Source organism: Camelus bactrianus, chromosome 9 (genome assembly GCF_048773025.1).
Source record: "Camelus bactrianus isolate YW-2024 breed Bactrian camel chromosome 9, ASM4877302v1, whole genome shotgun sequence".
NCBI lineage: Eukaryota > Metazoa > Chordata > Mammalia > Artiodactyla > Camelidae > Camelus > Camelus bactrianus.
The window spans coordinates 12,054,765-12,078,002 of NC_133547.1; the positions used below are offsets into that span (position 1 = coordinate 12,054,765).

General features: G+C 53.5%; 3 protein-coding genes across 5 annotated transcripts in view; 1 reads left to right on the forward strand and 2 right to left on the reverse strand.

Annotated features, from left to right (window-relative positions):
* Nucleotides 1-4,515: 4,515 nt before the first annotated feature.
* MED29 (mediator complex subunit 29) lies at nucleotides 4,516-7,927 on the reverse strand. Its single transcript, XM_010947228.3, has 4 exons — nucleotides 7,603-7,927; nucleotides 6,999-7,057; nucleotides 6,636-6,720; nucleotides 4,516-4,829 (listed from the first exon to the last, which is right to left on the reverse strand). The coding sequence occupies exons 1-4, from the start codon at nucleotides 7,816-7,818 to the stop codon at nucleotides 4,587-4,589; spliced, it is 603 nt and encodes a 200-aa protein (XP_010945530.3). The 5' UTR covers nucleotides 7,819-7,927; the 3' UTR covers nucleotides 4,516-4,586.
* A 190-nt stretch (nucleotides 7,928-8,117) lies between these two features.
* Nucleotides 8,118-13,017, forward strand: PAF1 (PAF1 homolog, Paf1/RNA polymerase II complex component). Of its 2 annotated transcripts, XM_010947227.3 has the most exons (14): nucleotides 8,121-8,430; nucleotides 8,955-8,984; nucleotides 9,083-9,175; nucleotides 9,489-9,610; nucleotides 9,703-9,769; nucleotides 9,857-9,958; nucleotides 10,035-10,140; nucleotides 10,224-10,292; nucleotides 10,376-10,479; nucleotides 10,566-10,682; nucleotides 10,783-10,911; nucleotides 11,914-12,019; nucleotides 12,130-12,220; nucleotides 12,298-12,855. In XM_010947227.3, the coding sequence occupies exons 1-14, from the start codon at nucleotides 8,384-8,386 to the stop codon at nucleotides 12,711-12,713; spliced, it is 1,599 nt and encodes a 532-aa protein (XP_010945529.1). In that variant the 5' UTR covers nucleotides 8,121-8,383; the 3' UTR covers nucleotides 12,714-12,855. The 2 variants fall into 2 exon arrangements, with proteins under 2 accessions (XP_045366823.1, XP_010945529.1); XM_045510867.2 differs by having other exon boundaries at nucleotides 8,118-8,430; nucleotides 12,130-13,017.
* Nucleotides 12,983-23,238, reverse strand: part of SAMD4B (sterile alpha motif domain containing 4B) — a 35,785-nt gene continuing 25,529 nt past the window's right edge. For both annotated transcript variants that reach the window (XM_074369675.1, XM_074369676.1), the window contains exons 4-13: nucleotides 21,891-22,130; nucleotides 21,238-21,347; nucleotides 20,987-21,073; nucleotides 19,891-20,233; nucleotides 19,059-19,144; nucleotides 18,437-18,555; nucleotides 17,585-17,783; nucleotides 17,270-17,393; nucleotides 15,405-15,488; nucleotides 12,983-15,194 (exon numbers count right to left, since the gene is read on the reverse strand). In XM_074369675.1, coding sequence (XP_074225776.1) covers nucleotides 15,166-15,194; nucleotides 15,405-15,488; nucleotides 17,270-17,393; nucleotides 17,585-17,783; nucleotides 18,437-18,555; nucleotides 19,059-19,144; nucleotides 19,891-20,233; nucleotides 20,987-21,073; nucleotides 21,238-21,347; nucleotides 21,891-22,130 — 1,421 coding nt within the window. In that variant the 3' untranslated portion in view covers nucleotides 12,983-15,165. The remainder of the gene's footprint in view (nucleotides 15,195-15,404; nucleotides 15,489-17,269; nucleotides 17,394-17,584; nucleotides 17,784-18,436; nucleotides 18,556-19,058; nucleotides 19,145-19,890; nucleotides 20,234-20,986; nucleotides 21,074-21,237; nucleotides 21,348-21,890; nucleotides 22,131-23,238) is intronic.

Below are 23,238 nucleotides of genomic sequence, written 5' to 3' on the forward strand. Positions count from 1 at the left end.
TGGAGACCAGGAGTATTTCCCATCCTTGAGTCAGGCTTGACCCCCTCCCCTCTCGTATCTGCTGACTCATCGGCCCTAGAGCCAGAACGCTTCGGATTGGGCGACTCTCGAAGAGGCTGGAGGGGGCTTTGCGCATTGAAGGACTGACCACCCTTCGAAACAATGACGGGGGCGGGGGTCCCAAAAGTCCGGGCCTCAGGCCCTCCTTGCTCTTATCTAGTGGTCGCGGTCTCCAAGCCACCTCCTCGCTCAGACCCAGGAGACCCGGCCCTCAGCCCCTTCCTTCATCAGACCCGGGAGTCCAGGCCCCTAGCACCACCCCCTGCCCTCAAACCCCGGAGTCCGAGCCCCCAGCCCCCTCCTCCCTCCCATTTCGGAGTCTGGCTCCCATCCTCCCCACCCCCACCCGTCCAGGCCTCGGGCGTCTCAGCCCAGGAGGAAGTTCAGGGCAGGACTCCACCCCACTCCCCACGTAGCCAGCGGGAAAATCCGTGCCCGGGCGAAGGCCGGGAATCCCCTCTGGAATGACGGCGGGGAAGGGGATGGCCGGGGTCCCCCGCGGGGCTCTGAGGGGCAGGTCTTAGGCGGGCCGACCGAGGGGGAAAGGGGCGGAAACCAGAGAGGCTAAAAATACGGCGAGCACTTCCGGCCTGGGGGAGGGGAACGGAGAGCAGAGTTTCCAGAAAAACAAGCGAGGACGGGAAATGCGGGGGTGTGAGAGCTGGTGCGAGTGCGCGGGCGGGTTGGGGACCGTGTACTCCCGGCACGTGTGCCAGGGCCGTGTGTCCGCCCGGCACGATTGGCTGTGTGCGCAGCCGCGCGGGCCAAGCAGCGCGTGTACCACACAGTGAACAGTGTGAGCACTGCAGGTGCGAAGTGGAGGGGGGAGGGCCTTGGCGTGCCTGGGTGTGCAAATAGGGAAGCAGGTGTGGGACACGAGTGCGCCCAGTTTCCTGCATCAAGGCTGTGTCCTTACAACCCGCCTGACGTGGTTGTGTGAATAAATGAAACCACCAATGCCTATGTGATTGACCATACCGTGTTTGCTCTAACCGTCCCTGCGGGCGGGAGTGTGTAGTCAGCCGTAACTGGCTTTGAGGTGGCATCCATGAGAACGTGTGACATACCTACCTGCACATCTGTGTGTAGCTCTGAACCACCGTGAGATCTGAAGTGACTAAGTGCGTGTAACTCCTGGAGGGAGGCTGGTGAGGGTGACTGTGCGCTTTGGTGTGATGACCTGGGTGCACACAGCTTGTAAGCTGAGGGTGTGTGTAAGCATCTGTGTGACTGTAGGCAGTGGTGGCTGTGTGCAAGGCATCTGTAGCTCACTGTGAGGTCATCAGGTGTGTGAATAGTGTTCCTGTGTGTCTGTGTCCTTGGGGTGTAGCTGAAAACACAGGAGGCCAGTGTCTGGGAGAAGTTCCTCTGTGGCTCAGTCACAAGGCAGTGAAACTGGTGAACTTTGGTTCCTGACGTCTACAGTGCGCAGATGGGGAGGGCAGCGGGCCCACTCCTGGCTCCATGTTGCTGTTCCTGCCGGCCTCCGTGGGCCGAGCTGTGGCATACACGCGCGCACGCACACGCTTGAACGTGAGAAGCCTTATCTAAACTCAGCCCAGGCTGCTTTTGATAATGTTGAGCTGAGAGCAGGGCTGAGTCAGCCCATGATGGGCAAAGTCTGCGATGGGGTGAGAGATAGTGGGTTAAGTGGTGGTTAGAGGGTTGTTTGTGTATTCACATGGTTGGATTGTTCCTTTAGAATCTGTTCATGGGACTGTCACTGGGATGGAGACTCTGGGGACAGTGATTGGAGGATGGTGGGTTACACTCTCCTGTGCTAGGGGGAGGGGTGTCATGTGTGCCCTGGTCTGTTCTGCCCTGTGTGGCTGTGGCTTTGCATCTCCCCCCCTTTTCAGAGTGGGTGGTTGCACACCAGGCTGTACAATCTCCCTCTGGGTCTAATGATCAGTAAGAATCTCCACTAAGGGCCTCTCCTGTCCCTGCCTCTTCACTGTGGTCCAGGCCTCCACATTATTCCCCAAACACACCAGCACATTTCTGCCTCTGACAGGGCCTCTGCACCTTCCTGTCCCCTCTCCCTGGAAAGCTCTTGCCCCTAGAATGTCCACAGGACTTACTCCCTCTCCTTCAAGTTCACTCCAGTACCACCTTCTCAATGAGGCCTCTGTGACCTAAGCAAAGGATTTTTAAAAGGTTTGAAAATAATCTTGCCATCTATTTAACAAATAATAAATGCATGCAACATCTATTTACAGATCATATTAATACACTTGAACCACTACCCAAACTAAGCTCTCCAACTTTCATGTTTTCCAATAAAGTAATGTAAATCTGTGGGCAAATCTTACATTGAGATTTATTCCTAAGTACTGTTTTTTTTCCTATTCTCTCTCTCCATTTCTGATCTCACTTCTCTGCTTTATTGCCCTTCTTGGAGCTTCTCACCATCTGACATGCTGTGTTTTACTTTATCACACTTAACACTCTCTCTCTAGAAGATCACCTCCAGGAAGACAGGGATCTTTGGTTCACTGGGTACAGGGCATGGCCCAAACTAGATGTTCAGCATATATGTATCAAATGAACCCAGCTTCCTGGTGCACAACTTCCACCCTGTGTGTGGCTGTTGAGCTGTGTATCCATCACTCCATTGCCCACAGGGGTCTCTGTTGCCTCCCTGGGCGTGGTTTTAGGTACTGTTGGGCCCCTATCTTGGCTGCTGGGATGTCATGTCCCCATCTGTGTGTGATGTTGCTGTGTGGATGCCACCTCACAGAGCCAGCTCTACCTCATCCTGAGTGTGTGTCCCCCGGCTGGAAGCCAACAGGCTCTTCTGGGGAAAGAGTGCATTTCCGGCTGACCAGAGATAACTGCGTCACGTTAGGTTGAAATCGACTCGGTCCTTGTGTTTATTTGGAGACTAAGTATGGGTAAGGAGGTGGGTATGGGTGCCAAATAGACAAGGACAAGGTTGTGATGGTCAGTTTTATGTGTTAACTTGGCCAGGCTACAGTCCCCAGTTATGTAATCAAACACTAATCAAATGATGCTGTGAAGGTATTCTGTAAGTGTGATTAAAGTCTATAATCAGTTCACTTTTAGTAAAGGAGATTATCCTAGAAGATCTGGGGAGTCACTTGGGGGTGGGGGCTGATTCAGTCAGATAAATGGGCGGAGCTGTGGCTTCCCTTAAGAAGAAATTCTACATGTGGACAGCAGCATAAGTTAGCACCCAAGAGGCTTGTCCTATGTGCCTGGCACTTCAAGGAAGGACACGGAAAAAGGGAAGGAACTCCTGAGATGTGTAGACACCCCGGCCCCCCCGCCGCCCCCCCCGGCTGGCCATTTCCCAGGATTCCAGTGTGGAGACTTGGGCTCTGGGTGAATCACAGGTCTCCATGGTCCCGAGTTTTCCTTGCAGATGTGGGGTCCAGGACAGGAGGCCTCTGGGCGGTGACATGGGAACCAGGGCATAGAAGGTGTTGGGTGGGGCAGTCCCCCAACCTGGCTGAGTCACTTGAGCCTTTCACACCCCACCTCCCCAGCTGGGCCTGGCCTGGGAGCTCCACCCTGCACTTGCCCAGGCCTGAAGGCCATGGCTGAGCTCCCTGAAGCTCACTCTCAGGGAAGTGGGGAACCTGGTGGGGCACCCCCTCCCTGAAGCCCCCTCCCCAAGGTCTGCTTCCCGGAGCTGGGGCCCAGGCGCCTGGGTTCTTCCCCAGAGCTGATGAGTCACCCCTGCTGGGGCCTTTTCACTTCTCCTTTGGGGCTAAAAATACAGGGACCCAGGCATCCAGCTGGGCCAGGCTTCACCGCGGATTGCACAACGCCCCTAGGTCTGAGTGCTGCTGACGCAGGCCCTGGGTATGGGTGGGGGCCTAGGCTGGGTTGCTCCCCAACCAGGCATGCTGAGATCAGGGCCTAGACCCCTGTACTTCCCCTTTCCTGGGTCAAGCGCACTGGGGGCTGGGCTGACATGAGAGGTGTAGGGATCCCTGGGTATGGCTGCAGCCCCTGCAAGTGAAGCTTCCTCCCTGAGCCCCAGGAAACCCAGAGGTTCTGGGTTCTGGTTCCCATTCTGGCCCCTGCATACGCAAAGTCCCAGTCTGCTGAGGGGGCAGAAGACAGCAAAGGGTGACTAGGAGAGAGCTGGTCAGATATAGGGAGACAGGGACAAAAAGAGACTGAATGACACGAGACACACAGAACAGCTGGAAAAAGAGCAGACACAGAGAGCACCTCCAAACTGGGAGAGAATCAAGGAAGGATTGTGGGAGAGCGGCCCAGTCAGGGCTCCACACCCAGGCCAGGTAGGGGAAGAGCCTCTGGAAGAAGTCTGCAACAGGCGCCATCCAAAGTCCACCCTCTCAGCCAGGAAGGACAGACAGCCGGGAGGCAAGGCCCCGCCCTGCGTGCTCCCTGGCGACCTCTGCTGCCCCCTGCTGGCTCCGGCCGCAGGGCTCAGGCCGGAAGAAAAGTCAGAGACAAAGCTGCTTTGAGGCCACTCTTCATTCCCTCCCCAACCCCTCCCCACACTGCCTGCCCCTCCCAGCCCTGCCAGCTCACAGGGTGCCCCCGGGGCCCGTAGGTGGTGCAGGCGTCTTGCCTGTGACCTTGTTGGCGCAGTCCAACAGAGCAGTGTGAATGTCCTTGGCACAGGCAATCTGGGCTTTGATGACCGCCAGGTACTGCGGGTAGGGCAGGCTGTCAGGCTGCACAGCATCAGGCTTGGTGGCTGTGGGCACCAGTGTCGGAGAGTGCTTGGCACTGTCGCAACTCTGTGACAGGCACTCATGTGCCAGGCGCTGTGGAGGAGCAGGCAAGGTGTGACATCAGCCTCGCTCCGGGTACTGCCAACCCCACCCCAAGGGCCAGCCTAGGGTAACCTTTTTTGGCCTCTGGAATTTTCTGGGGTCTTGGGGTCAGAGCCTGGCCCTGCCAATCACTTGCTGGGTGACCTCAGGCATGTGGCTGCTCCTCTGAGCCGGTTTCTTCCTTTGGAAAATGGGTTTAATAACTACCTGTACTACTTCATAAGGTGAGAATGGGGAGAGCAGTACATGAGACACAGATGCAGGTCCTGGCTCTTAAGTGCTAACTGATGAATGTCAGCTGCTATTACTGTCACTGTCCTGACCCCAGGTCTGGCATTGGCACTGGCTTCTCTGGTGGCACCTGCTCCTCCTCGTTTTCCTCTTACTTCTCTGGTTGGTCCTTCTAGGTACTTCCTAGTCTTCCTTCAATGTTCCAGTTCCCAGGTCCTGGGTCCTCCTCATTCTCACACCCTCTAGGGGCTGTCTCACCCACAAGCACCACTCAGTTCCCACCTCTGCACTGATGATACACATATGTGCGTCCAGCCTCCCCTAAAATCCCAGACCTTCCAGACTCTGCCCCTCAAGCCGCTCCTTTCCCTGGGTCCCAGTCCCAGGGATGGCCCTACCATACCACGAGAGCCCTGGGCCACCGCCTGGAGACTCCTACCATAGTCTGTCAGTCCCATGGCCCTGTGCGCAAAGCCTTCTGAGAGTCTCTCCCATCTGCCCGTCCCCACTTCCTTAGGACCTGCCCTGCTGGAACCTAGCCCTCTTCAATCTTGCCATGGGCTCGCAGCCTCCAATTGCAGCCCCCCACCCAGAACCCACCCCTCATTTGGCAGCCAGAGTATGCGCATGTTCCTAAAAAAGCAAATGAGTCCATGTTCTTCCCTGCTTGAAACCCTCCATGGTTCCGCAGTGCCCTCAGGGCTACATTCAAAATCCAACAAGCCCCAATGCCTACCACATTTCAGCCAGACCGAATGTTGTAATGTTCCTAAAGGGAACTTAAAACAGAAGCTGTTCCCTCTGGTTGGAACACCCTTCTACCGCTACCAGGCTTCTCAAACTGACTTTTCCTTCAAATCCCAATTCAAAATAACGATGATGATGATGATACTAAGGGAAACATTTACCATGTGCCTAGTACAATGTTATGTGCTTTACATGCAGGATTGTGCTGAGTGTTCCCCCAAAATCCATTTTCCAAATTTTGGTTTCCAAAAGAGGAACCCAAGGCTCAGAGGTAGAGATTCACGGTCCCTCTGATTCCAGAGGCTGTGCTTTTAGCCATTTGCCCTCCCCTCAACTCCCGCCCCTCTTCCATTTTTGTTCCAGCCTCAGCTCAGATGTGCTCTCCACTAGTAGCCTATCCTGAGCCACTTCCTCCCAAACCCTACCCTAGGCAGGCTAAGGTGCCTTCTCTGGGCTTCCACAGCCCCCTGAACTTCCCTCATTTTAATCCTGACCCCTCTGCTTATGCCTCCCCATTCCCCATCCCATCCCTGACCCTTCTGCCTGTGCTTCCCCCGACATAGCCTCCATGACCTGAGATTCTCCCATCAGAGCCCTGACTACTCTGAGCTGACAATGTTTGAGGATATATTTGTCACCCCACTGAACTGGAAGCTCTGTGAGGGCAAGGCTCAGGCAACGCTATGTCCCCAGCATCAGCACAGGTCTGGGTCACAGGAGGTACTCAGTGAGCATGTGCTGATTGACTGAATTAAGGTTCCCAAAGCCCCAGGAACTAAGGCAGGGCTGTGGCCACTTGGTGTCTAGGAGGCCCCTTACCAGGCAGAGCTCTAGTTGATCACAGAGTGCATAGAACTCCTCCAGACACTTGTCAAAGCGCTGTATGGGTCCGTCGCTGCTTTTCCTACAGTCCAGGAGAAGAAGGTGGGGAATGGATCGCCATCTCTGGGAAATACGTGACTACCCAACCAAATATCCATCAAGAAACCAGGTATAGGCCCAGGAGACCCGAGGCAGGGCCTAGGGGACAGTTAATAGTACAAGGGACAAAACGGGCAAGGTCAGGCGCTAGGGAGCCAGGCTTGAAAATAAGCAAAAAACGGGGGTGAGTGGAGTGCAGGGGGGATGAGTTTCTAAGACTAGGATAGAGATAGGATTTCCTGGGGAAAGGAAAGTACTCACTGTCCGTTGTCAATGTTAGTGTTCTGAATCAAGTTCTGGGCTGCAACCTTCATCAAGGTCTAGTTACAAAAAAAGGTGTGGGAGATGGAGAAACAGAAGAGGACACTTTTGGTAGACCTCACTCTTCCTTAAGATACAACCAATCTCTGACCTCCTCTTCACTTCGCACTTGCCCTCCTGTCACTCCAGAGAAACTCCCGCTTCCTTTTCTCTAGGGAAGTAACCACCCATATTTTTCCAGAGGCCCGCTCTCACCTGGGGTTCTCGCCAGTAACCTCCTGGACATGGTTTAGAGACCTTCTTCACTCAGCAATCACGGTAAGTCTCTGTACAGGCAAGTCCTTTCCCCAGGCTTTAACCACCAGAGCTAGGTCGTTCTCTTTTAAACTCCCTCCCACTCGAATTCCTGTCAATCTCAGGCTCAAGACATCGCACTGTCACTCCACAGAGCATCACTTTGGTCTCACAAAGAGTACCAAGTTTCACTCCTCTTTCCTGCCAAACGCTCCTTCTGCTCTCTCCCAGACTAAATAGCCCCTCCGCCCGCCCCAGCCAAGTCGGAAAGCCAAATCTGGCCCGCTTCTCGCAGCTCCTGGCCAATCACCTGCAGGCTCTCCTTCAGCTGCGGGATGAGCATCTTATAGCGCTGCACAGGATCGAAGTCCTGTTGCTGTTGCTGCAGAAGTCCGCTCTGGGTAGGCCCCACCAGCTGTGCCTGTGATTGCGGCTGCTGCTGGGGACCCGAGCCACCAGCCGAACCCTGACCCGACACACTAGCGGCAGAGGAAGCCGTTGAAGCCTGCTGCTGGGACGCAGCCATCTTCCTCGCTTACGGCGCCGGACGTGCGTCACAAGTGCGTCTTCCCGGTTTCTTTTTAGCGTCTTCGTCTCTAGGCCCTGTTTGCTAGTTAGTTCCGCCTCCCAGAAACTTCAGTCAATGAGGGGAAAGAAACCGCCCTCCAACACTTGACTCTCAAATCCGACGTCCAGACTGAAATACCAATACACCAATCACAAGAAGCCTTTTCTGCTTTGTTCCGCCCTTTACGCAGCCGTTCGCCAATCCGGATGTAGATCCAATCAGACTCTATTTCCCAGAAGGCCTCACGGCGTGAGGCGACCTGCGGTCTTCAGCGTCTTGGCGGCAGTTGGTGGAGCCGGACCTGGGAGTCAGTTCGTGGCGCTGCTTGCGCGTTTACCTGAATACTAAGTATTGCTCGTGTTACTGGAACTCTTCTCACCAGTACACCTTACTCTGACCCTATCCCTGAGGAGAGCGGCGCCAGCCCGAGCCTTGCCTCGGATTGGTCGTCCGGCACGCCCCTTTGCGTTTTCTTGTACTTTTTTTAAGGCTCTCGTCTAGGGCTGCTGTTTTTTTCATCGTCATGGCGCCCACCATTCAGACCCAGGCCCAGCGTGAGGATGGTCACAGGTAGGCACCAGGCCTCCTGGCTGTATCGCTCTTCTGTAGGTCTGTACAGGTTATGGCTAGTCGGGAGGGTCGGGCGTGGATATTGGCCTGCAGTATCACCAGCCCTTCCCCCAGGTCTGTTCGTGAGCTCATGTAGCAGGTTCCTTCGGTCAAGTTCCCAAGGTGTTGCCTCACTTCTCCCTTTGCCATGAAATTCCGGGATTAGGCCCTTGGAGACTTTACCCAGGAGGGATTTTTAATTCCTTTAGACAAGCATTTGGAGATCCTTTTCCCAAAAACAATTGAGTACATGACTCTTTATTAAAGCAGTTGAAGACATCTCCTTCCTAAGGAACTGAATACGGCTTCATTCGTTAAAGCATTTAGGGACGCTGTTTCCGAAGGGAGCCGAATACTTGGCGCTGTCCACTAAAGCACTTTGGAGCACACCCACTCCCTCTTTAAAAAGCTTGGAAAAGTGCCCTTCGCTCTCCCGTCAATCTCTCCATCTTTTTTCATTTCAATGCCTCTCTTTTTCTCACCAGGCCAAATTCCCACCGGACTCTGCCTGAGCGGTAAGCACCACTGGGTTTTCCCAGGAGAGGTGGGCCAGTAGGGTTTGGGAGCAGAGGTGGGGCAGTAGGGGCAGGGTTTTGAGCCACTGTGTTCCCAGGTCTGGAGTGGTCTGCCGAGTCAAGTACTGCAACAGCCTCCCTGACATCCCCTTCGACCCCAAGTTCATCACCTACCCCTTTGACCAGAACAGGTGAGACTGAGATGGGAGTTAGGGAAACAACTCACTTAGAATATGAGTTCCTTGAGGGCAAGGACTGCGTATCTTGTTGACTGTTCAGGGTCTAGAACAGCATCTAGCACATAGTAATAGGTGCTCCATAACTGTTAACGAGACAAGCAGTATCCAACTTTCTTCCCACTGGAGATTTGCTAGCCTTCTGACTCCAACACGGGGGACATTCCATTCTGAGTTCCTCCCTGGAGAAGCTTAGCCTCTGGGGAGCAGGGATATGAGGGGCAAAGCTGGAATCAGGAAACCATAGAGGGCATGCTTCTCCACCCAGGTTTGTCCAGTACAAAGCGACTTCTTTGGAAAAACAGCACAAACATGATCTCCTGACTGAGCCAGACCTGGGAGTTACCATTGACCTCATCAACCCTGACACCTACCGCATTGACCCCAATGGTATGTGGGGAGGCACGGGGGGCCTGCTGTAGGTCAGCAGAGACCAGGCCTGGGCTGCCTCATAGTCCTCCTCTCCCCTTGCTCTTTTCTAGTACTCCTAGATCCAGCTGATGAGAAGCTTTTAGAAGAGGAGATTCAGGCCCCCACCAGCTCCAAGAGGTGAGGGAGTGCTGAGTGGGGACACGGGACTGGCTGTGATGAGAGGAGGGCAGTGGGGTCCTGAGGTGCCCGATCCTCTCACTCCAGATCCCAGCAGCATGCAAAGGTGGTGCCGTGGATGCGGAAGACAGAGTACATCTCCACTGAGTTCAATCGTTATGGCATTTCCAATGAGAAGCCTGAGGTCAAGTAAGTTGTTGTGGGTAGGGAGGGGAGATTTCAAGTGTGTCCAGTGGCCCCTAAAGGCCTTTCTCTTCCTCCCTAGGATTGGGGTTTCTGTGAAGCAGCAGTTCACTGAGGAAGAAATATACAAAGACAGGGATAGCCAGATCACAGCTATTGAGAAAACTTTTGAGGATGCCCAGAAATCGGTAATTGAGGGACTGGGATCGGGGGAGGCAAAGATATGGCTCCAGAGTGCTTTTACTTCTCACCCTGTTTTTGCCCCTGCCAGATCTCCCAGCATTACAGCAAGCCCCGAGTGACACCAGTGGAGGTCATGCCTGTCTTCCCAGATTTCAAGGTCAGACCCAGGGCAGGAGGCAGAGGGATAGCCTGCCATCTCTGCCTGTCCTAGTCTTAACTCCAGTGTCCTCCATCCCGCAGATGTGGATCAACCCGTGTGCTCAGGTAATCTTTGATTCAGACCCAGCTCCCAAGGACACAAGTGGTGCAGCTGCATTGGAAATGATGTCTCAGGCCATGATCAGGTAAGTGGCCCTGCTGCCCACCTTGGCTTGCTCCTTATTGTCACTTAGTCCTCACTCTTAACTGTTCCTCCTTTCCCCCTCACCAGGGGCATGATGGATGAGGAAGGGAACCAGTTTGTTGCTTACTTCCTACCTGTGGAAGAAACGCTGAAGAAACGAAAACGGGACCAGGAGGAGGAGATGGATTATGCACCAGATGACGTGTATGTGGGTTGGGGTTAAGTTTTGGATCCTGAGAAGTGTGTCTCCTTTTTCTCTCTTGTAGGGAAGACATGGGGCTGACTCTTTCCCCTTCATCCTCAGGTATGACTACAAGATTGCCCGGGAGTACAACTGGAATGTGAAGAACAAGGCTAGCAAGGGCTACGAGGAAAACTACTTCTTCATCTTCCGAGAGGGTGATGGGGTTTACTACAATGAACTGGAGACCAGGTACTCAGCTCAGTCCTACCTCACTCAGATTAGCTTGGGCTTCTGCTTCAGAATTAGGACCCTGGGGTATGCAAGAGCCAACTTGGAGGTCATTTGTACCTAAGGACTTGTCACGTGCATTTGTAAGAGCAGAAGCACATTCACGCATGTGGGCTAGGCCTGGTTCTAACATAAGAACCCAGAAAGAAAATCTTTACCTAACACTGGGAATATTTAGAGCTTTCATGTAGGGTGGATAGCCAAGTTTTCTCTGATGTTAAAAAGAGACTTCACGTGAAAGTAAACACAGCCAAAATATAGTGATACATAGAATCGGTGTGAGTATTTTAAACAAAACACTAGGTACACATTCAAAAATGTGAACCCCCAAACTGTTCCCTGATGACTAAAAGTTTAGTGCTGTACTGGGACTTTTGGTGTAAAGGTTAGAAAGGTGACCTTGAGTTTCTGTTTAAAGCAGCGATCACAAATGCTGATCCCATAAGCCCGGCAAGAAATGTAAAAGGCGGCACAGTGGGGCTCTTGGGGTCTAGGTTACCTGTAGAGCTCTTGGCAGCTTCCAAGGGGCACCATGACCCAAGCCCAGCAAAGGGCTCAACCCATTGCTGCTATGCTGGGGTGGGGGTGGGGGTGGGGGGCGGGAGGCAGGCAACAAAAGCCCAGTGGGGTCAGATTTATATTTTCCAAAAGCCAGAAATCCATATTCTGTTTTTAAGTATAGGTAACTAATTCACATTAAAATCTCTTTGTTTATACACGTTAAGTGCATATGTACAGGACATACATATGCACGAATATAAAGTACAGGGCAACCAAACTGATAACTTAGAAGCTATCATTCCTCCTGTCCTCTGCTCCCAACCCCGAAGTTCAGTTACCCTTATTCAATCGTATTTATTCTCGTCTAAGCACAGATGCATAAAAACAAGTTAGATGAGATTCCCCACTGGGGGTCTTTAACTGAATCTTCCATACCCCTACTCCTCAACTCCACCACTGCAGGGTCCGCCTGAGCAAGCGCCGGGCCAAGGCTGGGGTTCAGTCGGGTACCAACGCCCTGCTTGTGGTCAAACACCGGGACATGAATGAGAAGGAATTAGAAGCACAGGTAATAAGCAGCACTGACCCAGGGCACCCATGGGGAGGGTAGTAGTTGGTGAGGAGAGGGACAGGAGCTGGGCAGAACACCTTTCTTCCCCTCAACTCTGCTGCTTCCAGGAGGCACGGAAAGCTCAGCTGGAGAACCACGAACCCGAGGAGGAAGAGGAAGAGGAAATGGAGACAGAAGAGAAAGAAGCTGGGGGCTCAGGTATAGCTGGACAGTCCAAACTCTGGGAGCCCTGGGAGGATGGGAAACTGGGTCTCACTTCTCCTTGTCCTGCACAGATGAGGAACGAGAGAAGGGCAGCAGCAGTGAGAAGGAAGGCAGTGAAGATGAGCACTCAGGCAGTGAGAGTGAACGGGAGGAGGGTGACAGGGATGAGGCAAGTGACAAGAGTGGCAGCGCTGAAGATGAAAGCAGTGAGGATGAGGCCCGGGCTGCCAGAGACAAAGAGGAGATCTTCGGCAGTGATGCTGACTCTGAGGACGACGCTGACTCTGATGATGAGGACAGAGGACGGGCCCGTGGCAGTGATAATGATTCAGACAGCGGCAGCGATGGGGGTGGCCAGCAGAGCCGGAGCCACAGCCGGAGCCGGAGCGCCAGTCCCTTCCCCAGTGGCAGTGAGCATTCTGCTCAGGAGGATGGCAGTGAAGCTGCAGCTTCTGATTCTAGTGAAGCTGACAGTGACAGTGACTGAGTCCCAGGGCCTTCAGGGCTGGTACAGACACAATTATTACGTGCAGAAAGGCACTTTTCGAGTGGTCTATTTTCAAGCCTTTTGCTTTGTTTCCCTCTTCCTTCTCCAAACCTTTGCTGTTAATAAAGCCAACTTCTCTTTACTTCCCCTCCCAGGCCAATGGTCTCCTTCTGCCTTCCCACCCCCCAGGTGCTTAAGGCACAGAAGCAAAGGCCACAGAGGCAGGGCCACTACGTTTTCCATGAAATGTAGCATAACAAAGGTCAGAATCCTTTTTGTTTGTTTGTTTTTTTTTCCAAAATAAGCCCAGACCAATAAACAAGTGAAACTCCAACAAATAAGTCTTCTCCAACAGTGAGAAAAACTATACAGTTACTCAAAGCTGATTCTGCCAGTGGGGCTGGGGATAGAAGGGTGAAATCATGGCAGAGGGGCCAGGGGGCAGGGAGGGGTGGGAGCGGATCAGGGTCCTGCCCATCAGAGTGAGGCCGCCTGCGTCCTGCACACTCTGCTGTCAGGTGGGGGGAGGGGGGCAGCTCTTGCCTCCCATTGTGTGTGGGGGTGTCCCTCACCACCTCCCAGTGCCAGGCAGACCCAGCTCACCCTGATGGGTAGTGAACAAGACAGGACTGGCTGGGAGGAGGTGAGGGTCTCTAAGAGGGACACCCTGCTGATACCAAACGAGGTGGCCCCTGTCCATCCCACTTCCCCGGGCTAAGAGGAGGACTGGAGAAGCCCTGGGAGTTGGAGGGGAATGAGCAAAGGCACAGAAACATGGAGGAGCCGGGATGGGGGACTTGCATAGGTTGATGAGTGTGCAAGAGGTACATAAATAAACCTGACACCCCACCCAGCCCGGCACTGGGAGAGGAGGTGGGGACCTAGAGCAGGTCCCCAGGGCCACCCTGCCCCCTGGCTTCCTCCCTCTCCTGGGCTTAGAGCTGAGGGAGGTCCAGACCAGGACAGGGGCAAGAAGTTCTGGGGAATGGGGGGAGAGTGCAGGGAGGGCGGTGGTTTTAAAATTTTTTTTTTTGGTTTTTTGTTTTTTCCCAACATTTTGTATCTTTAATAACATACACAATGGTTACCAGCCATATTCATAACAAAAGTTATTCATAAAATGTATCTAAAAATAACATTTTTTTTCCTTTTCGGTGTGAAAAGCTTGAGAATGTCCCAGTGGGGGAGGGGAGGTTAAGGGGAAAGTTGGGGGGAGGAATAGGGGACCCTGGCTTCTCCACAGCCTGAACCCCCAAATCCCCTTCCCTCCACCTGGGCCCTAGCACAACCCCTCAGTAGGAACAGGGATCAGAGGGTCTGTGTAACTCCAGGGCTGGGACGAATCTCTGGGTTATGACATAGTGTTCCACTTAAGTGAGGTCATGGCAGAATGGCGGGGGATGGTGGGGGGAAGGTTGAAAGAAAAGGGAGTGGGAGTGGGGAAAGAAACCAAAAACCATCCCCTTTCCCTTATTCCTTACCCCCAAGTCTTTTCAGCAACCAGACCTGAGAGTGGAGAAGGGTTTGTGTTGGTGGGGGAAGGGGATGTTAAGGCAACAGACTTCCTGACCTCACTGGCTGCCCTGGCTCCCCGCCTTCAACCTCTGCATCTAGGGAGCCAGGGCTGGGGGTAAGTGGGGAAGGGCTAGGGGGTATGAAGGAGGGGGCTCTGCCCTCTCCTCTTGTAAAATTTAGGCTCCCCCTGCCACTTTCTTGGCTCAGAGAGAGGCCTGGGGATTCTAAAAATGAGAGGGAATGATTAGAGAGAAAAACCGTTAAGAACTATATAAATATGTATCTTAAATAGGCCTAAGAAATTAATTGTAGAGAACCTCTGATAAACAGGGCAAGAGGAGGTGAGTGAGAGGAGGGTGGCTCCTGTCCTGGGGAATGATGGGAATGGGGAAGGAGAAGTGGGTGGGAAGGAGGGGAGGAGAGGGAGAGAGGGAGAGAGAGGGAGGGAGGGAGAGAGATAGGCAGACACCCTCCTCCCCTCACCTGCCTTCTCAGCTCCTCTCTGACATTCAGGAGAGCAGGCTATGGACCCTGCTGTTCTCTCCCTAAATGTCAGATGGTTCTGAGCAAGCCCCACAAGATGGTGGGTCAGTGAGTCTCTAGAGGAGACTGTTTCCTTGGGAGGGGCAGGTGGCCGGTGGTTTGGAGGAGGCAGGGGTGGGATGGGGCCTGGTGGGGGATGAAAGAGGGAAGGAGAGGCAGGCAGGCTGCCCCCTATCCCTGCTCCCTGGGCCTCAGCAGAGATCCCTCAACGGGCCTGGGAGTGAGCAAGGCATGTGCCAATGTTAAACAAAAGTTAAAAGGGTGATAGAGTAGAAAAATATTAGAATGTATAGCTGAGCCAGCCCACCCTCTTCCTGTTGCAGAGAAGCCCGTTGGGGGTTGGCCCCCGCCCGCCGCCCGGGGAGACTATGGGTGCGCTGGGCTGTGGGTCCCGTCAGATGGTGGAAGTTTTGTCTGTCCCATCTGTGGTAAGAAAGGGAGGGAGGGAGGAAGATCAGCAGCTGGCAGGAGGCCCAAGAAAAAGCGCTCAGGTAGCCTGTCATCCCAGTCAGGCCCTCCCTGGAGTCCAGCCTCCCCTAGGGACCCCTCAGGATGACTCTGAGTTGCTCAGTTCAGAGATGGAGACGCTGCCGGGTAGGTGGGAGCTGGGTCAGGGAAAGAGGAAATGCTCACCACCCAAGGCGTGTTCTGTCATGCTCAGACACAGAGACTCCAGAGTGGGATTGATCTCCAGGTCAGGCCCAGGGACCGGGCAGTCTGGGTAGGAGAAAGGAGAATGGAAGCAGTAAGGACTAGATGGATGAAGAGCAGAGATGTGAAGACAAAGGCTTGAATGAGGGAGAGGCTGAGGGGCACGAAAGGGAAAGGGAGAGAGAGAAGAGACAAAAGGCAAGAGATGGAAACAGCAGAATGTGAGACATGCGCACACTCGGATGGAAGGTATGGCTGGGCAGAGATGAAGGACAGAGAGAGGCCTGGGTGTGTCACAAAGCAGGCAGATGACAAGGACAGAGGCTTGGTGACACAGAGAAAACCTGACCTGCAGACAAAGGAAGCGATGAAAAGCAGGGGGAGCTGCCTGGAGGCCACAAGTTCACTGCACGTTCCCTCTGGCACAGTCTAGGCAGCTGCCCTGAGCACTGGGCAGCCCTATGCTCCCTGATGACCTGCTCTGTACCTGGTGCAGAAGCTTCATTAGAACCCTTCCCACCCCACATGGACTTGCTCCTCTGGGCAGGATGTGCCTGAAGCAGACCTGCCAGGTGGGGCGAATGTGGACAGCAGCCATGGGGCTTGTCCTCATACTACCTCTCAAAGGGCCTCCTATTCAGCCCACCAGACCCCTGGGTAGCCCTAACCCCATCTACTGCTTAAAACCCTTCCTGGGCTCCTCACTGCTTTGAGAGGAATGCTGATCTTTTTATGTGGGTATAGAAGATCTTGCTCTCACCCTCCAACCTCACCTCTCACCATGTCTCCTCTGAATCCTGATCTCAGACCATGTTAGACCATCTACTTGTCTCTCCTTAATGAAAAAAATTTTTGACCTTGGGCAAGTCACCTCACTGAGACTCAGACTCATCACTAATAAGATGGGAATAGAATCAGTGCCCTCACATGTGCAGTTGGGAGGATTTTTCAACAGTGCAGGAAAGCTGTCTGACACACAGTCCAGCACACAGCATACCAATAAAAAGAACTGGTCTAATTTTTCACTCCTGTAGTTCATCAATCCAGTCATTTAACATCATTTACAGATGTCTACCATATGCCAAGCCCTGTGCTAGAATGAACATGACTAACAGGGTCTTCTGCCTCCCAGAGATAGCAGTCTACATAATCTCATAAATTAAGAATCCCTAGTGATTTGGCTGTTTGTGACATTAAGAGCTTAGGGTCAAAGGCAAATCTAAGTTCTCTCCCCTTTCCAGACCAGCCTTATCTGCCTCTGCAGCCTCAGCACCCAGCAGGAGGCCTGGCACAGGAAGTCACCTCTGTCTCATTGAGCAATGCAGGGCTAACACTTCTCTAACCTCTCCTTTGCCCACTTTGCCCTCATTCTGATCTCCCATCTCTAGGCTGGTCTGTGAGCAGAGAGAAAACAGCCCTTTCACTTCCAACAACCTTTAGTATAGAATCTGACCCAAGAGCTGAAGTCTACTTCTGAAGCATGCCAGTGGACTGACAGGCAGGGCTCCCCTCCAAAGAAAACTCACTTTGTCTCATCCCCTCTACCCCTTCCAAGCTGAGTACTTAATGATCCTTGAAAGAGATGGTGACAGAGACAAAAACACTAAGATTATGACACAGGGAGGGAGGTAGAGATAGGGCGGCGGGAATCAGGGATGCGAAGATTGGGGGCCAGGGGGAGAGGGAGAAGGGAGGAAGGTGGGGATGTGTGGGATGAACACAATGAGCTGAAGAGAGAGAAACACACACACACAACACATGCAAGGGATAGTTCGTACAAGACCCAGAACAGAAAAGAAAGGCCAGCTAGGGGTGTTGAGGCAGAGTCCCAAGGGTGGGCACCTTACCTGGAGGGAACATGAGAATGGCCTGGGGCGATGAGTGGACTGGGAGCGAGTGGGTGCGCTGCACAGAGCTGCGGCTCTGGCTGGGCATGCTGTTGCTGCCTCCGGGGTTGGCGAACCACAGGTTCTGCATGGCCATGGGAGACAGAGAGAGCAGGGGGTGAGTGGGGAAGAGGCCCAGACTTAGAGTGGTAGAGTTGGCAAGGGAGTCCTCTTCCCTCTAAACTGGGCCCAGACACAAAGACAAGGACACACACATCTCAGGCACCACCACCCCAAAACCAGATGTGCCAGGCCCTCTCCTTCCAACCGGCTCACCTGTCGGCCCTGGCCCCCAAGGCTGGGGCTGGTGAGGGCATGTCGGGGGGAGATACCCCCAATGCCCGAGGGGCTCAGAAGGCCCATCCTACCAGGCGGAAGGGCCCGCGGAGGCATTGGGAACTGTCGCTGGGTCCGCCGGGCCACTCCCATCCCCACAGAGCCAGCTATGGGGAGTGAGTTGGAGCCAAATGCCCAGCTGTGAGAGAGCAGAAGGCAGGGTGTCAGTTTAGGTGGATGGGCCCCATCTCTTACTCATCTACCCCTATAACCCTCATGCGCGGGACAGAACACAGATCTACTCTGTCCAAGTCCCTGCACAGTACGTTCTGTCTCCTCCTGCCCCAAGGGCACTCCCAGGATGGAGACGGGGAGTGTACAAAGGTTTCCTAGAGTCCAATCAAAGCAGCTCTCCTAACTTTAGTTCTTAATATTTCTGTTATTTGAGAAGGGACTTCAGAGCACTCTGCACACAGGTGAGAACAAGGGACAGGCAAGGGGCGGCTATCAGGACATGCACTGGTTTTGCCAACTCAGCACTCTATTCTAGTGGTAGGAACACCCTGATTTTGTTTTCTTTTCTTTCTTTAAAAAAAATTTATTCAAGGTCTTCAGAGAGCAACATCCAGACTCCAGATCCAGCTGCCAGTAAGACCCTATTATGCTGTGGGTATTGGACACCCTGATTTTCTTATGGGAAAGTCTTCACTGGGTGACTTGTATAAGGTCACCCAGCGACTGAATGAACAGAACCAATTCCCAGCCCATAACACAATCACCCCTCTAAGCACTATCTGTTAACCAACAAGGGTGTAGGGAAGGAAGGTCCCTGTGCCCTGGCCGCCTGCCCACCCTTTCTGTTGCCGGTAGTTCTGCATCTCTAGTGCGGCTTTGCGCGGGAAGGTCCGGAGGAGCTTCAGCACTTGCTGTTTCCAGGACAGCAGCCGTTTCTTCTGCGTCTCGGTGAAAGCCTAGAATCAGCGGGGGAAGGGGTGTGTGTGTGTGCTTCTTGCAGATCTGCTTTCTATCCATTTGCTCAAATATTTATCAACTGCCTGCCCTGTGCTGGGCAATGCTGGGACAAAGAGGTGACCTGTGCTCACAGAGCCTACAGTTTAGTTGGGGAGAAGACACATACACAATCATAACTGTGCTAAGTGCTGTGAGGAGAAGCATAGGAGGCATAAGAAACCTGATGTTATGAGGGCCGGTGAAGACATCCCTGAGATACAAACATCTGAACTGAGAGCTGAGGGACCAGTAGGAGGGAGGGGGGCTCAGCCTTCAGAGAAGATTATGTTTGAATCTGAGAAGGAGAGCTCAGGGCATCCACTGAACACAACATGGGGGCGATGAGGGCTGGAGAGGTGGGCGGGGCCAGCCAGGCAGGACACTGTTGGCCACATAAGGAATGTTGGTCTTGAGAGTGACTGGGCAGCCCTTCCCCTCTTGGAAGCCCTAGAGAAGGCCTTACCTCATGACTCAGGCACTTCTCGATGAGCTGGAGGTAACTGGTGATATTCTCCTCGTCTGGTCGGGACACCAGCAGCTGGGTGCACACTTGGGGACACGGGAAAGGGCAAGAGGTTAGCCCCCAGCATGCCCTCTGCCATGTTCCAGCTTCCCCAGCCACAGCTGGATGGCACAAAGAGTGGGTCAGGAAACTCATGCTCGATAAGTTAAGTACTAGCTATGTGCCAAGCATTGTACCTGGCTTATCATGAGACTATATAAAGTGCCAGTCATAGTGCCTGGCATAAGGCAGATACGAAGTCAATGACACCTTTTCTCCTTTTAACTCTTGCAACAGTCTCATCAGTGTAGGCATTTTTAGACTGAGGAGCCTGAGGCTCAGAGGGGTTGAGTCACTTGTCCCAGGTCACACAGCTGAAAGAATACAGACCCACGTGTAAAGTTGCCTATGCCATGCTGCTTTAAGAAAGGCCAAGCCCATTAAGAGCTTCACCATACCCAGCCGGTGGACTTCAGTTCCCTTTGAAAGAACCAATAGATTTGCCTTATCTGTTCATTCTTTACTATATGCAGTTTCACTAACACCCTGACTCATCTTCTGCTCAGGATAGAGACACTTTTGAGGGTAAGGGCTGTCTCCTACCATCAGCTTGGACATACCTGAGGGCAGGGGCCTTGTCATCCTTAGTCTTAACCATTCTCTGCAGTGCTCTAGTCCCCAGGGTACTTTAAAAAGCTCTGCTCCCATCATTTAAATTAGATTTGACCCTTGATGCCTGGGTTCACTTGGCTCCCTGCCCCAGAATTTCCTATTGGGCCCTGTATGATCTCACCTTTGCCCATCACCCGTGTAAACTGGCTGGGGATGTCTCCGTCGGCGACGGGAGCTGGGGCTGGCTCACTACCATCAGTGGAAGCTGGAGCTGGTGGAGCAGGGTAGCTCTCTGCAGCTGGAGGGTCCTTGGCCTCACTGCCCTTGTCTGTGCTGGGGTGAGCCAGGGGAGGCTCAGCACCTGGCAGCGGTGGCTCCCCCCGGCCCCCATCCTTGACAGCAGGGGTGGTGGCAGCGGCAGCAGCCACAGTGGCCTGGAGGACACTGTAGGCTTTGATGGGGGTGATGATGATCTGCTGCAGCTCCTGCAGAGCGTTTCGCAGATTCCCGCCTTCCAGCACATCCTGAGTGGGGAGGACACAGCCCAGGTCACATGCCAGCCCTCACAGCTATGTATAATGACTACAAAAGCAGGGTCAGACAGCCCTTGGAGAAAGCTGGCAGGACCCTGTGTTCCAGCACATAGAGAAGGCAGGTAAGGGCACTGTCAGAGCACACACATATACAGACACACATCTGTACACACACATTATCTCTTCTCCCCTTCATGGTGGAATCCCATGGAGCCCAGGAGAAGGTAGGCTAATGCTGGGGCCTCAAGGTCCCACCGAGGATGGAACCAGATTCAGATCCAGAGATATGGACCGAGACTGGGGCTGGGAGGAGAGGGTAAAAATCAGAAGGCAAGTGGGAAGGAAAGGGAAAAAGGAATGCAGATCAAGGCAGGTATGGAAGGAGAGTGAGTGGACGACAAAGAGAGGAAATGGAAAGATCATGCACATAGAGGAGACACTCTGTTCTACAAGAAAGAGCAGACAGAAATAGAAAAGTGCAATAGAAAAGAAGTGATTGAATCAACAGACAGATTCTGCAGATACACACCAGGAGAGACAGGGAGAAGAGCGCCTTATCTTAGCCACAGGCAAGTGAGCCCTGTGATCCGACTGACTTGCACTTGGTCCCCAGAGCCTGGCTCCCTAGGGCTGGGGAGGCCCTAAGGGGAGGCCACATGGGCAGCAAGACTGACCCAGAGCCTTCAGCCACTGGTACCGCTGAGCAGCCAGCTGGCCTTGGAGACGGGGATACCCGGTCCTCACCTTCTCTAGGGATTTGAGAACGCTCTGCCTCTCTCGCAACTTCTGGATACTCAGGGCTATCTTGTGGCGGGCACCTTTGGTGACATTCTGTGGTAGGAGCAGAAGGGGAGAGGGAGCTGGAAATGGGAGGTTGAGGTACTTGGGGTGCCCCAACAAGGCCCAAAGAGATGGAAAAGGTTTGTTTGGGCTGCAAGGGTAATGTCAAAATGGTGCTGCCCCCAACCCTGCCCTAATGGTCCCCTTAGCGTCACCTGAGACTCCAAGTGCTGCTCAGTCAGTGTCATCATCTCCTCGTAGCTCATCTGTGAGAAGAGGGCCGCATACTTGTGCAAGCGGAGGCTCTTGAGCCATGAGGGCACATCTGCAGAAAGGGAGGGAGGGCAGAAGGTCAGGAGTCTGGTCCTGGTGACAGCTGTGGGGAAAGACCAGGCATAAGCCACAGACAGCCTTAAAAGCTGAAGTAAATTGGAAGAGGGTATGGAAAAGCCAAGTGTCCATAAGCTGCTAATTCTTCTGCCCAGTCAGACCCTTCCAGGTGGCCTTCCCTGACCAGGACACCCGACCCTTCTGAGCTGCTCAGTTGGATATGTACTAAGATGACCTCTGATGTTTTTACAAGTATTCCTGGAAACTCTGTTCCATCAGTTACCTCTGTGTCCTGGCTTTCTTCTCAGACTGGGGTGTCTGAGGGCAGGGGCTTCTCTCCGATCAGACTGGGGCTTGTGAGGGTCTCTCTGCTCAGGCTTGAGCCCTAAGTGCAGGGACTGTCTAATCGCCTTCTCTGGGGGGGAGGGGAAGAATTGAGTGGGGGAGGGACAGGAAGGCAGGGTGGCAGCTCAAGGTCCCTTTAAATTCTGCAGAAGCCTCTGGAGGAGGGTCCTAGTGCTACCCTCCCCCACTGTACCTTTCATGCCACTGCCGTCCTCCTGGAAAGTGTTCCGGCTGGAGCCCTGCTCCTCCGTCTGCTCACTGCCAGAGGAGGCCACGCTGCTCTGGGGCGAGAGGGGTGCGTGGTCTGGTGTAGTGAAAGCAGCCCGGGCCCCAAGCTCCTCTGGACTTGGCCACTCACCAGGGGCCTGGGGGCTTGTGGGGATGAGTGACATGGAGCGCTTCAGCGGGCTGGGGTGGATTTGGCAGGGGAGACCTGGCCAGAGGTGGAGAGAGAGGCAAGAGGTCAGACTTGGGGATCTGATCACAGGAGACCATGCCCCCACCCCCTCTCCCCGGGCAGTGCTATGGATGGCAGCTCAGCTGTAGAATCCAACAAGGGGAAAGGACCCTGGGGTCTGAGGGGAATTGCCCACCAGGTACTGATGGTTCCCTCATTTCCCCACACCCAACTGGTCAGCCAGCTGTCAGCCACTCCTCTGAACTCTCCATTTTCTCTGCTAGCACGCTGGACCAAGTCACTGGTATCCCTAGTAGGAGTTACTGCCACAGCCTCCTCATCGGTTTCTTGCCTTTGTTCTTGCCCCATATAGTCTATTCACCTCACAGCAGCCACATGGATCCTTCTTAAAATGCAAATCTGACCCAGTCAGTCCCTGATTAGATCCTACCTATAGCTTCCCTTCACACTGAGAATGAAATTCAAACTTTTCCACACACAGGTCCCTGTAGGCCCTGGGCCCTGCTTATCTCTGGCTTCTCACTGACCTCTCATCTCCCGTAGCTTACCCTTTTGGTTCAAGCCTTTCTAGCCTTTGCCCACCCCCACCCCCAATTTGTTCCTGAACACTCAATCTTGTTCCAGCCTCAGGACTTCTGCACTTGCTCCTCCTTCTTATCCTCCTGATCTTAGCAGTTGGCTCCTCCAGGTCTCATCTCAGGCAAGTATCACCTCTTCTGAGGCCTTCCCTGAACCCTCAATAGTAAGCAGCTGCCCCCCAACCAACCCTGGTTACTCTATCACATTACTGTGTCTTACCTTTCTTACAGCACCTATCACAACTTCAAGTGACCTTATCAATTATCTGTTCACTTGTTTATTAACTGTACGTTCCTACAAGATCTGTGACAGCAGGGACCTGTCCTGTCTTAAACATCATTGTGTCCTTAGTCACCACAGTGGAGCCTTGATGACAAGAGGTTCTTCATAACTACTTGTAAAGCAATGAATGAAGGACATAAAGTGCTTCCTCAACACCTCTGTTATTGGGCTCTATCACCTCCAAATGACTTTTTTCTGTACTGAGCCCGAATCAGGGTGAATCCAGGCCCTCTTCCGCAGGATGTTTCACATCCTCCATCCA

Excerpts from the sequence above, each read along its gene's own strand:
- MED29 (XM_010947228.3), bottom strand. The coding sequence starts at position 7,818 with ATGGCTGCGTCCCAGCAGCAGGCTTCAACGGCTTCCTCTGCCGCTAGT. Across the intron at positions 7,058-7,602 it reads AGCTGAAGGAGAGCCTGCAG|ACCTTGATGAAGGTTGCAGC; the intron begins GTGATTGGCCAG and ends TTTTGTAACTAG. Across the intron at positions 4,830-6,635 it reads ATCAACTAGAGCTCTGCCTG|CGCCTGGCACATGAGTGCCT; the intron begins GTAAGGGGCCTC and ends GCTCCTCCACAG.
- PAF1 (XM_045510867.2), top strand. The coding sequence starts at position 8,384 with ATGGCGCCCACCATTCAGACCCAGGCCCAGCGTGAGGATGGTCACAG. Across the intron at positions 8,431-8,954 it reads CAGCGTGAGGATGGTCACAG|GCCAAATTCCCACCGGACTC; the intron begins GTAGGCACCAGG and ends TTTTCTCACCAG. Across the intron at positions 10,293-10,375 it reads CTGTCTTCCCAGATTTCAAG|ATGTGGATCAACCCGTGTGC; the intron begins GTCAGACCCAGG and ends TCCATCCCGCAG.